At 38.5% G+C, this 13,128-nt stretch overlaps 1 protein-coding gene across 3 annotated transcripts; it reads right to left on the reverse strand.

The window, feature by feature from the left end:
- Positions 1-28: 28 nt before the first annotated feature.
- Positions 29-12,552, reverse strand: LOC131662905 (epsin-2). 3 transcript variants are annotated; one of them, XM_058932894.1, is made up of 16 exons: positions 12,257-12,552; positions 8,821-8,896; positions 8,564-8,589; positions 6,177-6,269; positions 5,628-5,886; positions 5,204-5,403; positions 4,933-4,978; positions 4,667-4,829; positions 4,003-4,132; positions 3,863-3,895; positions 3,350-3,440; positions 2,938-3,053; positions 2,672-2,870; positions 2,424-2,597; positions 2,243-2,264; positions 1,212-1,351 (listed from the first exon to the last, which is right to left on the reverse strand). In XM_058932894.1, the coding sequence occupies exons 3-15, from the start codon at positions 8,585-8,587 to the stop codon at positions 2,248-2,250; spliced, it is 1,545 nt and encodes a 514-aa protein (XP_058788877.1). In that variant the 5' UTR covers positions 8,588-8,589; positions 8,821-8,896; positions 12,257-12,552; the 3' UTR covers positions 1,212-1,351; positions 2,243-2,247. The 3 variants fall into 3 exon arrangements, with proteins under 3 accessions (XP_058788873.1, XP_058788874.1, XP_058788877.1); XM_058932890.1 differs by lacking the exon at positions 2,243-2,264 and having other exon boundaries at positions 29-1,351; positions 12,257-12,551; XM_058932891.1 differs by lacking the exons at positions 2,243-2,264; positions 3,863-3,895 and having other exon boundaries at positions 609-1,351; positions 12,257-12,550.
- Between the last annotated feature and the right edge of the window lie 576 nt (positions 12,553-13,128).

Raw genomic sequence — 13,128 nt, forward strand, 5'->3', positions numbered from 1 at the left:
AAAAATTTTTTAATAAAATATTTCAAGTTTAATTCAGCATATAAATTAAATCAAAAGAAAGTTGAATACATTCATAAATGAATAGATTATCCATTCTATTCATTATTTCATACAATTAACTAACATAAATTTACTCAACATAACTTCCATCTGACTTGATACAATCTGATATTATTTTGATCAAGCTCAAGACAAGACGAACATCAAAAAATTATTATCTTTCATATTACATAATCATAGACTAAAGGACTGAATAAGGCTAATTTACAGTAAATTATTCATATTTACTACAATTATTTCCTGGAATTGTTCATTATTAGATTGTTTTCGATTTCATTATAGGAATTTATATTTTTGCAGTTTCAAACAAAATTTGATTATTCTCAATGCAATGTTGTGTATAAGTTTTCGTTTCATAAAATTTGTACAGTTGAAACAATACGGATGGAAAAAAGTTTTCGTAAGTATTTTTATCATAATTAATTCATAAGAATGCGCTTTCTTACGTACTTAATTGTAGTAGTTACAATTTTACAATTTTAGTAATTTTTTTCGAATGTATTTTATCTATTAAATTATTTTGTCGTTAATTTAAAATTAAAAAAAAATTTATTTGTTTTCAATCAAAGCGTACGCGTAAAACAATACTTGAAAAATGTTTTTCTTATGAATTTAGTGCATTATCATATTAGTCGAGAAAATTTGTATTTATTCATTACTGATTATTTAGTCAGTGAAGACTTATGCAAAAATAATTTATGTACAATTTCAAATATCTTGCATTTTCAAAAGAAAAAAAATCTAGAAGCAAACAAAATAACCAAAAACATGTACGTGATGCTTTTATTTTTAATTGATTTAAAGTATAGATCTTGTAATGAGATTAAAAATAATAGAATACAATGATTCGGTAGTGTATAAAGTAAAACGTTGCTAAATAAAAAGGAATAGTGATTCTTATTTACATCCCCCTACGATGTTCTTTAAACACGTGTCCCCTCTCCCACCGTCGCGAAACTTATTGCAAAGAAAGAAATAGTTATATTAATTATAATTGTTTCTTTTTGTTAATGTTGTTTTTGCTTTGAAAATTTGCCATTTGTTCTTAGGTGATCCTTGTATACACGCAATGTCGCTAGTAAAAAATCAATTTAGAATTGGCTCCTCGAACAAGAGTAGAAAATTATCTCAGCTGCTGCGTAGCTCAGCTACGAGAGGAACGGGTTAGCCGTTGGCGATGTGGCATTGTTGTTTATGGGAGCAGCAACCCATGGATCCTGACGAATCTGATTGATCGACGGACGAGGTGGTGGCATAACTGGCGCAAATGGGTTCGCCGTGTATGCAGGCACTGAAAATATTTTCAACAGATTAATCGATTAAATTGGATTGGTGACACTATTGAAATATAAACAGTTTTTTCCATTGATTGTTCTGTATTTGAAGGGGTATAGTACGCTTTGGAGTCTATTAACAGTCATCAATTAAAAATTTAATAATAGAGAGTAAATATTAGAGTATCATGTTATTGAAATACAAACGAAATGTGACTCATCATCAATTTTTTTATTGTATTCGTGGACAAAGTAGAAAATACTTATAATTAATAAGTATTAAAGTATTTACTAATCTCTCGATAATTTCAAACCCCTTCAATGCAGAATCTTTACATCTACTCATTTATCATCAATGTAACATATGTTTTCGCACTGTTCAAACGTGTATTCACAACAATGAACGTTTTTCGTATTATCATTGCAGTTGGAATTCGATTTACTTATTAATTGAGCCTTTCTTCAGTAAATTATCGTTCGAGGTCTAGATTGAATATTAGAAAATCTAAAAATTATGTTGATTTCATACAAAAAGTACATTGATGCATGAAACATCCTCCCAAAGAATGAATTATTATTGGTGAAAAATAATATTAAAAGACTAGAAGTTAAACAAAAAATTATTCCAAAGTCGAGTGTTTTCAGTTCCAACTGCACAATTTAACAGAACTACTATTTTGCATTCACATAAAAAAGGCAAAAAATAAGGCAAGAAAAAAACTTCAACTACATGCACAAAAAATTTAAGGTATAGAGTAGCTGCAAAAGATAAAAACTCGTATTTTAAGGAAAATATATCTCTTAAAACTACAAATTTTGACAAAAAATTCTACTAATGACAGTGTATTGTTCCATGCCACCATGCAATACTTTTCACTGATTTTTTAAATGTTTTTTCTCATACTCACAAAAGTTACTTCCAATGAAACACTGCGTCGCAGGCATAGAATAAACGTTACGAAATTTGAGTTTTGTTCAAAAATCAATCCCGTTAAAAATATTTTTTAACTTTCTGTCAGAGTTTATAACTCAAACTCAAAATGTTAGTAGTATACAATAGTATATGTAAAATAGAAATATGATAAATACCTGGTGCTGGAGCCGGATTCTTTATCGATGATGCACTCACAAGATTGTCTAGGTTGACGAGGGCAGAGTTTTCACCCAAAAATGATTGCGGAGTCTTTTTTACAGCACCAGTACTAGGCGGTATTGTTTCACCAAGGCCTCGTAAGTCGAACGGATCCGGAGATGTGGTATTTCCTGCATAAAAAATATATTATTTTAATAATGGACGTGCTTAATATAGCCACGAGTCAAACTTTATTTCCACTTACCATTGTTCAAAATAGGCTGTGGACTAGTTCCGACTTTATTTCTATTGCTAATGATATCGAATTCATCTAAATCATTCAAAGGACTGTTGTTTCCTTGATTTGATGATGTATTACTGAATGATCCTAGGCCATTGAAGCCATTGCTCGTGGAATTGAAATTAGTAGTTGTAGACGACACCGTAAATCCAATAGGCGGAGTCTATAAATTATCCGTAAACGTAGGTACTTGTGTATATATTATGTTACAGTAACTTTCAAAAATTTACCTTAGTATCAGCATTAGAAGCGCCAGGAGGAGCCCAAGGATCAATGACGCGATTTGTTGCAGGAATAACGGTGGCAGGCGAAGGTGCTGGAGCTCTCCATGGATCAACAGTGGCAGCTGGAAATTGTCACTCTATTAATAATTGAAAAATAAAATAAAATAAAAAGCAAGAATCGCTTTCCAATAAAAATTAAGACGGTAGTGCTGCATCAAGGAACATAAAAATAGGATAAAAAATTGATAATTTTTGTTAGTAAAGGATTGTCAATTTACCTGGAGATCCTGTTAGCCAAAGATAAACGTGGTAAGCATATAAAAGATACACAACGTGTTAATCCATATAAAAAAAAAAGAGTACATGAGAAAAAAAGTACCAAACGAAAAAATTTCAAAATATTAGAAAGAATATTTACTTGGCCTCTGAGGTAAAACTGGAGCCCATGGATCGATTGTTGAACTGGCAGCGCTACTAGTTGTTGGAACAGACCAAGGATCATTTTGAGTCTGAAAAAATTTTAATAATTTTTTTTATCATTTCGCTACGCTGCACCAAGTATTATGTAAATTAAGCATTCGAATTCTCATACATGTATTTATAACAATTGAGAGATGTATACGTGTATATATGTATTGCACAATATGCGGAAATGGCATTTGAGGAACGGACGATGAGTTGTGTCAAACGAAGTGCCAACACAAAAAGAAAAGCTTATAAGATAGTAAAGATGACCAGTGAATTTTCAACGATAAATATCGATGAGTTACTTAGTAGCTACGGCGAAATTCCAACCTAATTAAATGTTTTTCTTACAAGTCAACTCTAATTTTGAAAATCAATATACGCTGCTCAAATCAACCAATCAATAAAACTCAAAAGACACTTTTTATACGGGATCGTCGATATGTCACCAGCCTATGACACATACCTTCGACATGCGATACAGAGAAAAGTCCAGCGACTGCCGTGATAACCCATGCATCAATTATGTTTCATATGCGATATATAATTATAAAGTCTCAGAAATAGTAAAAATTAAAATAAGCGGAAGAGTAATTTTCTTTATACCTGAGGTCGAGGAGGCGGTGGCGCAGCTATCGGCACTCCCCATGGATCAGTCTGAGCGTTAGTTGCACTCGGTTCCCCCAAATTCACGTCGAGCAAGTCAAGCATGTGACTTTGCTTTTCTACAGGCGTTCTGTAATTTAAAGAAAAAATTGTTAACTCATTATCTAAACCAATTTCAAAAAACATGAAAAAACTTATTTTTGACGTCGGCGGAAAATTGAATCTATCGATAAAAAATTTATTAAGTTGTCTAAATATTTCTATTTTGATAATTCTTACTTTTTCTTATTGTTATAACCTCAGAAAAGTGACAAAAAAATAATAGCAAATATGTAAAACCATAAATTTGATAAGTAAAAGCAATTTCTAAATTTTCAAACAATAAAAAAATACATCAATATTCTTATTACATCTTGCAACAATAATTCATTTATAGATGATGCGTATAGCTTATCAGTGTCATTTTCACACAACGCAAATCTATCAAACTTATCAATAAAGCAATATACCCTTTGGAAACTTGGAAACTTCGAAACTCAATATTCGCATTTTGATCACGTTGAGCAAAAAACTCTTCAAACTCCCAATCCATAGCACAAGTTGGATAACAAAACAAACAACCAGACGACCACTCGATCGAGCAAGATACTTTACAAATACTAACTTGAAATCTTGTTGGCTCTGGCTGAGAGCCAGTTGAAGCCTGACGTCGTCGCTGCGCCGACGCTGTTCCTCTTGCTCGGCTTCCTCGCGCGACATCGCTAACGCAAGTTGTAGTTGAAGCTCTTCCTCACCGACAGTTTGTGGTCTTGCTGCTTCCAAATCCGCTTCACAATGTACATACATGATTTTTTTTATCACGAAAGTTGTCGAAAAGAATATTTATAAGTCCATGCCAAAGGTTAATTTTAGAGATTAAAATATACTTACGCCGTGATGAAGACTCCGACATGTGACACGGCTCCCACTCTTGGAACTACAAATATAGAGAATGAAAGGTTACAATAATGGTTTAGTGTTGTTTTTTATTGTTTATAATGTATAAAATTTTTTAATTGATTACACTAAAATATAATTAAATATATCTAGTGATACATAAAAAAATACTCAATCAGAAAAAACAAAAGTTAGATACACCAGATTATAATCTTAACCATTAACTCCGTGAGCAATGAAAAATGTCGAAATATAATAAACTTACATCACCACTGCCAGGCGACACCGTATCAAGGCCATCACTACCAAAACCACTGAGCGATTGAGCGAATCTCTCCTTGGCTTTGAGTGCTCTTGCCCTTTCGTTCCTCAGTCTTTCGTCATCGCGCAATAAGGCCACAAGCTGCTTCGCTTTCTCACGCACATTTATACCCTGATCCTTGTGACCCTCCACGTATTGGAAATCTATCGAGGAAAAAATACAAATAAACTTGTCGATTCGCGTGAGCATGAACCAATTGATGATATTTCCATACAATAGACGAACAATTCGGTCAGCATTTCAAATGATAAGCCCTGTCAGTTAACAGTAGGAATGAAAGATATATTTTTTAGATTTTAGTACCGTCGTATTCCATCCCGTTATAAACCACCGTTAACGCCTCACACGTATAGAAAAGAAAAAAAACCTTTGAGGGTGTGAATAGCGAAAATATTCTCCTTGCACTGCTGGGCAACTTTCTCGCTGCCAGTCTTGATGAGATACTCGAGCAGTACGAGCGCCTTGTAAACGTGACGCCAATTCTTGCCGTGATCGTTCAATCGTTTCCACAGCATTTGCATTATCTCGGTGAAGGCGACAACGTTGTACGTCAGATCGGCGATCTCGGCCATGAGGGTACTGCTTGGTCCCCATGGATCGTTGCTCGTTGCTTTACGCACTGCTTTCTGTAAAATTGTCATATTCAAGAGTTACGAACTTCGGAGTCGTAGATTTTTTTTTTTTAAGATTTAAACGTCCGCTTGCATCGGTTGCAATCTCGTAATAAACGCTAGCTTTTAAATGAGACGTTCCATTTTTTTTCTTCGAAATAGTACTTTGCGTGGAATACTTGTTGCATTACGTTACGTGCAATAAAAAAAAACAATCTTTCGTATTTTCGTAGCAAGAATTATTCAATAATTTTCACGCCAATCTTATAAAGTTTTAAGAGGATCCTCGATCGATTGAATCTAACCTGGGCATTGCTGTAGTTGTGAGCGAGATTAACGATGTCCCGCCTGATACCCGCCAGGTTGACCTGCATCACGTCCTGTCCTTGTCGCCGCATCTACAAAATATTTTCCAATCTTTCTCATTCCTTTTACGTGGCTAAAAGCAGCAACAGTGAACAAATACAATTCGATCCTGCTAAATTAATAAGAGCTCGTGCGTGCTTTTGTGACGACAACAATGACACACGCACACACACACGCACATCATCATGCGACTAATAGCGTTAGTGATGATGAAAGCCCGCAAGCTCGTTTCTTCCTCGAGATGAGAAGAGAGAGAGAGAGAGAGAGAGAGAGAGAGAGAAAAGCACGTGTTCACGAGTCTCGTGCAACGAGTACTGGCCATATCGTGCGGCTCAGCGACGCCTCGCGATTCGGTAAACGGGCGATCACCTCATCTGTTCATCTGCGAGTTTCGTCGACGAGATTCCCTGCGCGAAGGTCGAAAAAGTCACGGGCACGCGTCTTTTCAATTGCGCAATCGTACGCGCGGAGGTAAAAACTTGTTTTGCGCCTAACTCGCATGGAAAGACAGAGAGAGAGAGAGAGAGAGAGAGAGAGAAATCAAGGTAGCAAGTGGCTTATCGCGACGCAACGCGAAAGTGCATGTGCGTACGCGCGCGAGATGAAAATTAACGGTTGACGATCGCGCGTTTGCTCTTGCGAGGAGACACGTGCGCGCCGTAACGCGCCAAGTCGATTTTTCTTCTTTTTCGCTTGCCTTTTTTCTTCTCTACTGCGACCAAACGTCGACTAGTGTTACTTTCGTTCGAACGACACTTCAATTAATATCGGCGAGGAATACAATTTGACGTTATGAAAATTCCGCGGCTAAAATGATTTCGCAGCGTGAAACGCCGTTTTTTCTGGTCTAAGCAGAAAAACCTACTCGTCAAGATTCGTCGTTTCGTACAAATGAAAATGGCCACAAGTTCTTTATAAAATTTACATATATCTTCGAGATCAACGTACGGCCGTCCAACGACAATATGATTTCTGGAGTGTGTCGAGGCGGAAGCGAAGGAAAAAAAAAATGAGCACGAAGAAGACAGTCGTCGCGGTGTCGTTATCACGTCCGCGGCACGATCAAGGAAGCGTGCAAATGACGCGTGCAAATGACACATGCTCGCAACAAAGTGCGATTTTTGTGCTCACCCGAAGAATTACTTTTTGTTTTGCTATAGTTAGTCAATTATTGCTCGATTATTCTATCTACTTTAACAATCGGAATCCGTCCTTTTTTCGTTAATACACACACACAACAGAGAAACGCGTTTACCTTCTCCAAGGCCATACTCTTTTAGATAGGCGGCGGCGAACGGAAAAACTGTTGAACACTCGAAGTTGAAAGTTTATACCTACGGTAAGTATTTGTGACTTTGTTAAAGTAAACAGTTGTAATTTTGAAAGTGTGTGCACTCAACTCAAAGTGTGAGTTAATTTAAAATCTTGTCTTTGCGTATTATCTTTGGCAAATGTAGTTTTCAGAGTCATTAATTCAATATTTTTTTCTTTACCAATAACAAACGTTACAAAAAAAAAGGAAAACCTCGACACTAATCAGATAAAGAAAATAAAATTATTCACGATCTAGCTGAGTTGTACAAAGACAAATTTTAATCCGATAAACATATTGTTAGTATCATCCGGCAAGAAAAGAAAAGCAGCGTTCGACGAAATCCCAAGAGTAAACGGTTAATTGAATAAGCCAAAGAAGTCGACGAACGCTGATCAACGTGGCGATACAATGCGTAGCCGGGGACTTTAATGGGCGAGACAAACGCGCGGTTGTCCGCCCACGTGTGTAGGAAGACGGCGCAGGTACGTCGATTATCGCGATTGGACGCTTCGAACTCGTTTCGCTCTTCTGCGCGCACGTTTATCGGACCCCTTTGTTTACGTAACGCTCTCGACAAAAAGACATTCGGCCGTTGCAAGCGAGAGAGCGAGAGAGAGAGAGAGAGAGAGAGAGAGAGAGAGAGAGAGAGAGAGAGAGAGAGAGAGAGAGAGAGAGAGAAGCGAGTCCTCCGCCCCCTCGCCACGAAATAATTCACGACGTCGCGCGCACGTACATGCTCGCCCATTATCGACTGCTCTGCGGCTCGGCGATAACGTCGTAATTTTGCGACGAATTACCTATACTGCACAGCGCAAAAAAGCAACATACGTAGGTCTACCATGCAAGCGTGATTCGGACAGATCATGCCATCCTCTTATTCTTCTCATCTCCATGTATACCTACGGAATGTACATATACTCGCGATATGATCGTTGTTCTACGGATGAATGAACGATACTTCGTATACAGAGAATACGTAACTATGCGTCACTTAGGTTTTAATTTCTTTACCTGATAGTTCCAAATTAGGAGCATATCTTTGCAAAAACAAACAAAACAGACGAGTGTTCTTTTACAAGTACATCCTGTAAAATTGTCAATGTAAGTCTCGCGAGAAATCTAAGCTACATTCCGAATTTTAAATCGAGAGAGAGAGAGAGAGAGAGAGAGAGAGAGAGAAAAGGTAGTTCGCGACAACAGCACGTGTATCTACATCAGGCAACTTGTTCGTCTCTTTCCGGCGTAAGTCATATGATTCGGATACTCACGTTCGATTATCCGGCGCTGGGTCCGCTCGCTCGGAGAAAAGGTCGCAACGCAGGCAGCGCACCTCCGCAACTTGGCCTGAAAAAACAATAAGCGCGCTTTCTTGAGCACCTCGCTATCTTATCTCCGACGGGACCGACTGATACGGGCCAGCTCTCGACACACGGGCATGGGCGCGCGCGCGCGTGCTCGCGTCGCACGCCCAGTTTCGCGAGGTTTTCTATCCAACCAGCAGTCGAACGGAATCGCAGGATCGTCGTGGTGCGCGAGGAATATCCGTCGATTGGGGAGGACGAGGAAAGAGGGGCGAATTTGTTTGCATCGAAAGAGGAAACAAGTACTTAGTACTCATGCACATTGGATAACTTCGCTCGAGAAAATCTTGTCTTCTGCGTTTGCTTTGAAGCCACACAATCGCGTGTAAGCTGATCGATTGCAAAAAGAAAAGAAAAAACATCCGCAGACCCCAAACGTAAGAAATGCACGCGACACAAAACGTCCCGTGTTTCTGACTGTACGCGCTTTTTGCGTTATATACAGATCCGTTCCAACTCTAATTAATGAACACTCGAGAGCAAAGACAACGCAGCGCATTGTGTTGAATGCAGAGTACGCGTTATGCGACAAGAGTCAGTTCGCACGGACGAAAAAAAAAAAGCATCTCGAGGCAAAATCAGAAGGTATACAGAAGGCGATCCAACGAGATCGCCGAAAGAGGTGTCGTTCGCGCGACGCACTTAGCGCCCTCGACTCGCCGACGAAAAGGTTCTCGAACTATAATTACTGTCACGCGTTGATGGCACGCGCGCCCATAATTGCCGAGCGTTAACAACTCAATTCGCGCCGCGCGCCCGCCAACGAGATAAGACGCGCGCGCGGCCGTACAGCAGGAAATCGCGATTTCCTCGCGCACGTCAAAGGATTAATCACTGGCAGGGTTGCCGCTCAATGTCGCTCCATTTGGGTCATTGCTGCAACACACGTGCGCTAGCTTTTTGCTCGCGCGTAGTCCTTGCCGACGTACGCAGGACTCGTGCGTTGACTCTTACATCGAGAGAGAGAGAGAGAGAGAGAGAGAGAGACAATGGACACTTCTAACGATAAAGCCCTGTATTGATATGACAGTATGGCAACGTGGCTAAACAAAAGTGAGCTACCAATAGCCTCGAAGCATAGTGTAACTATAAGTGATTGAACATATTGGTCCTCATTTTTTGTTTAAAAAAGAATCAAAACGGGAGAAATAACCACGATTGAAAGTAATGTGAACGTACTTTTCTTCGACTCTGACTCACAACGGAGGCATTTATCTTGATTAAGAACGTACGTTTCACACAGATAACGAGTCGGTCTGTAAAACATTTGCAAATGTTATCCAATTGTCGGGAAAAGGTTATAGCGCATAATGCTTACACGAAAACTTCAAACGATGATGATAAAAATAGCACTCACAGCTAATACGATTGACATATGTACATCAAGCTTTGCCGTTCACTGAATACTTCAACAGTTCTAAATATCTAGCGTTCTTTCCGATATTCGTCGAATGTAAGCTTAAGCTATCGCAAAATAATTTTATCAAATAATAAGGAGAAAAATTGTCTTCCTTGGTCAATCCGTAAATTAAAAAAAAAGACAAATAAAAAAACAAGACACTCTTTAATAATCATCGTGCCATAGTATCACGCGCATCTAATGAACTTCTCCGCCGCCGAAAGGAGAGAAAAAAAAAGCCAAGTCGCCGTTAAATAAGCGAGCGTTCTCTAACGCGAGACGTAGGCTAGAGCCACTTTGACGACGTGGTGGGTGTATAAGGATTCCCCCGCAAACGCTGCGTAATGACATTAGTTGTCCGTGAGCTTATCGATTGCCAGTGTGTAGAGTATGCGCGACAGATAGTCGTACGTATACGTTTCTTCGCGCAACTGCACGTTTCGCGCGCGACAATGAACTTCTACGCGCGCGAAAGCAAGAAGGGAAGCACGTGATTTCTTCTCTCTCGAGCCGCTTTTCATCAACAGGACTTTGTATTTTCGCGTTACTCCGAATTACTTTCGAGTTGAAAAATGTAGGTATATACTCAACAGTAATGAGATCGCTTGTACGTATAACTGGAGTATGACATTGGTACTTAAACAGCGAAATAATAAAACTCAAGTATCTCGAGCTATTTTATCCGAAGTTAGAATATGAAATCAAATCGAACAGCACTCGGCAGTTGATATAAATTGATATAGATTTGAATCTGTATGTATGTTTATGCAGCTGAAGAAACATTTTGCGTTAAGGAAAAAAAACATATTAACCTTCCTCGTACAGCCTGACGCTAATTTGAAACGTCAACGTGCTTTTTTCAACAATACTTCAATGTTCCTTAATCATGTATATAAACATCCACGTAAACATTCAGAAATAGGCACGCTACGAAATTCCAAAGGAAAAGGAAATCTATAAAAACTGTCGGAAAATAATTAACAAAAAGGATAAACTCACCACTTTTAAAAATAGAAAGATTTATTTTTAAAAGCTACCAAAACGCGTCGATTTGTTTACGTGCACACGCACATACGAAATTGTACTACAGAAGGGCAACTATTTGACAAAATTTGCAATGATCCCATTATTACCAAGTATTATTGATATTTATGAGATATAGCTCGTTGGAGAATGGGGTTAGCTATCAATGAACAATAAGAGAAAATTGCTGTGCACAAAACCTTTATTACCATTAAAAATGGCTGCTTTGAACTATTCATCTTTTCAATATGATAAAAAGGGCCTTGTGCAACTAAGATAAACAGCAATCCTGCCTATCAGCAAAAAAAAAATCTCGAATGAGGATTCTCCAGTGATGTGGAACATTTCAATTTTTCAATGCTTCATGCGTATCTTGATAGTACAAAGTACGATGAACAGTAATTATTACTGCTATTTGTAAGGTAAGATAAGTCAGTTATGTAAATAAAGAGTAAATAATACATTAACTTATGAATTGTAAAAAACAATATACAGATGTTATAAAACTGTGAAATCATTTGCAAATTACATTGCATATCCTCAAAATATACTATAAGTATATCCAGCAAGACAGTGATTCCAGAAACACAGAAGCAAAAGACCACTTCCTCTCTCTCTCTCTCTCTCTCTCTCTCTCTCTCTCTCTCTCTCTCTCTCTCTCTCTCTCTCTCTCTCTCTTCCACCTAACCCAACATCCAGCAATAGTACAATCACCTGGGACTACTGCAATCACGCAGAATCTCCTTTCTCTCTCTTCTTTCACCCACTTCACACGAAAGTTTTGAACAACACAATAGGTAGAGAAGATTCTTTCAAACGTACGTCGTAACACACTATTTTCACGATAGCTATCACCAATAAAGGAGCGTTATGGAAATAACGATGCACTCTCCTTTCGGATGCTTCAAAACACTCACCTACCTCTCTCTCTCTCTCTTTCTCTCTCAGCTGGGTTGCTGCTGCTGCAGTGCGTGTGGATATGATGACGACGCCGTTCTTCTTGCCTTGTAGGTGCGGAGCGGACGCTTTGCTGAGTCTGCTGCTGCTACTCGGATACTTTAGTACTCCACACTGTGATCCTGTACGTACGTAGTGCCTACGTGTGGTATATCACAACTACGTAACCCACTTCAAATTCAAAGCTGTGTTGCTGCAGAGTAACACACGACGACCATTCGCGACTGCTGCTGCTATTTGCTACAGCCTCAAAACTATCCTGTAGTTAACAGTCACACAGTTATTCTCCACACACAAACACACGCAAACATGACACATACATGCGTAATCACGTATACACTTTTCCCGATGCGCGGCGCTGCTATAGCAAAACGTTTCCGCCCTTTTTTCTATTTTCTTTGATGCGCCATCGCAGATCTCGACCAGATCTCGACTTTCGCCTGGATTTTGATTGACTCCTACAGCACTCGGTTTGCTAATGATGAATTGTCTTTTTTCCCGTTATCTTGTCTTCGCCCGGAAAAAGTAAAACAGAAAAAGAGAAGATTTTTAAAGTACAACAGAGAATTGTGACTATTCACTGATAAATTTGTAACTGACTGTCATCAATCGAATCTATGTAAAAGAAAGAAACTCAAATTTCACGATATTCCTTCAAGTTTACGAAAGAATTATTACAGTACAGAAAATTACTCGACGTTGATGTTGACATGCTTGTTTGTTAAAGAGGCTTTGAAATCCCCGCTATCTATTATGATCACGTGTTCGGTGTCGGCAAGTGTCGATCGTATATAGTACATACATATAAACTGCTTGTCATCGGACAGCAGTCACAT

Source organism: Phymastichus coffea, unplaced genomic scaffold (assembly GCF_024137745.1).
Source record: "Phymastichus coffea isolate CEN01 unplaced genomic scaffold, Cenicafe_Pcof_1.1 PCOF00028, whole genome shotgun sequence".
Taxonomy (NCBI): Eukaryota; Metazoa; Arthropoda; class Insecta; order Hymenoptera; family Eulophidae; genus Phymastichus; species Phymastichus coffea.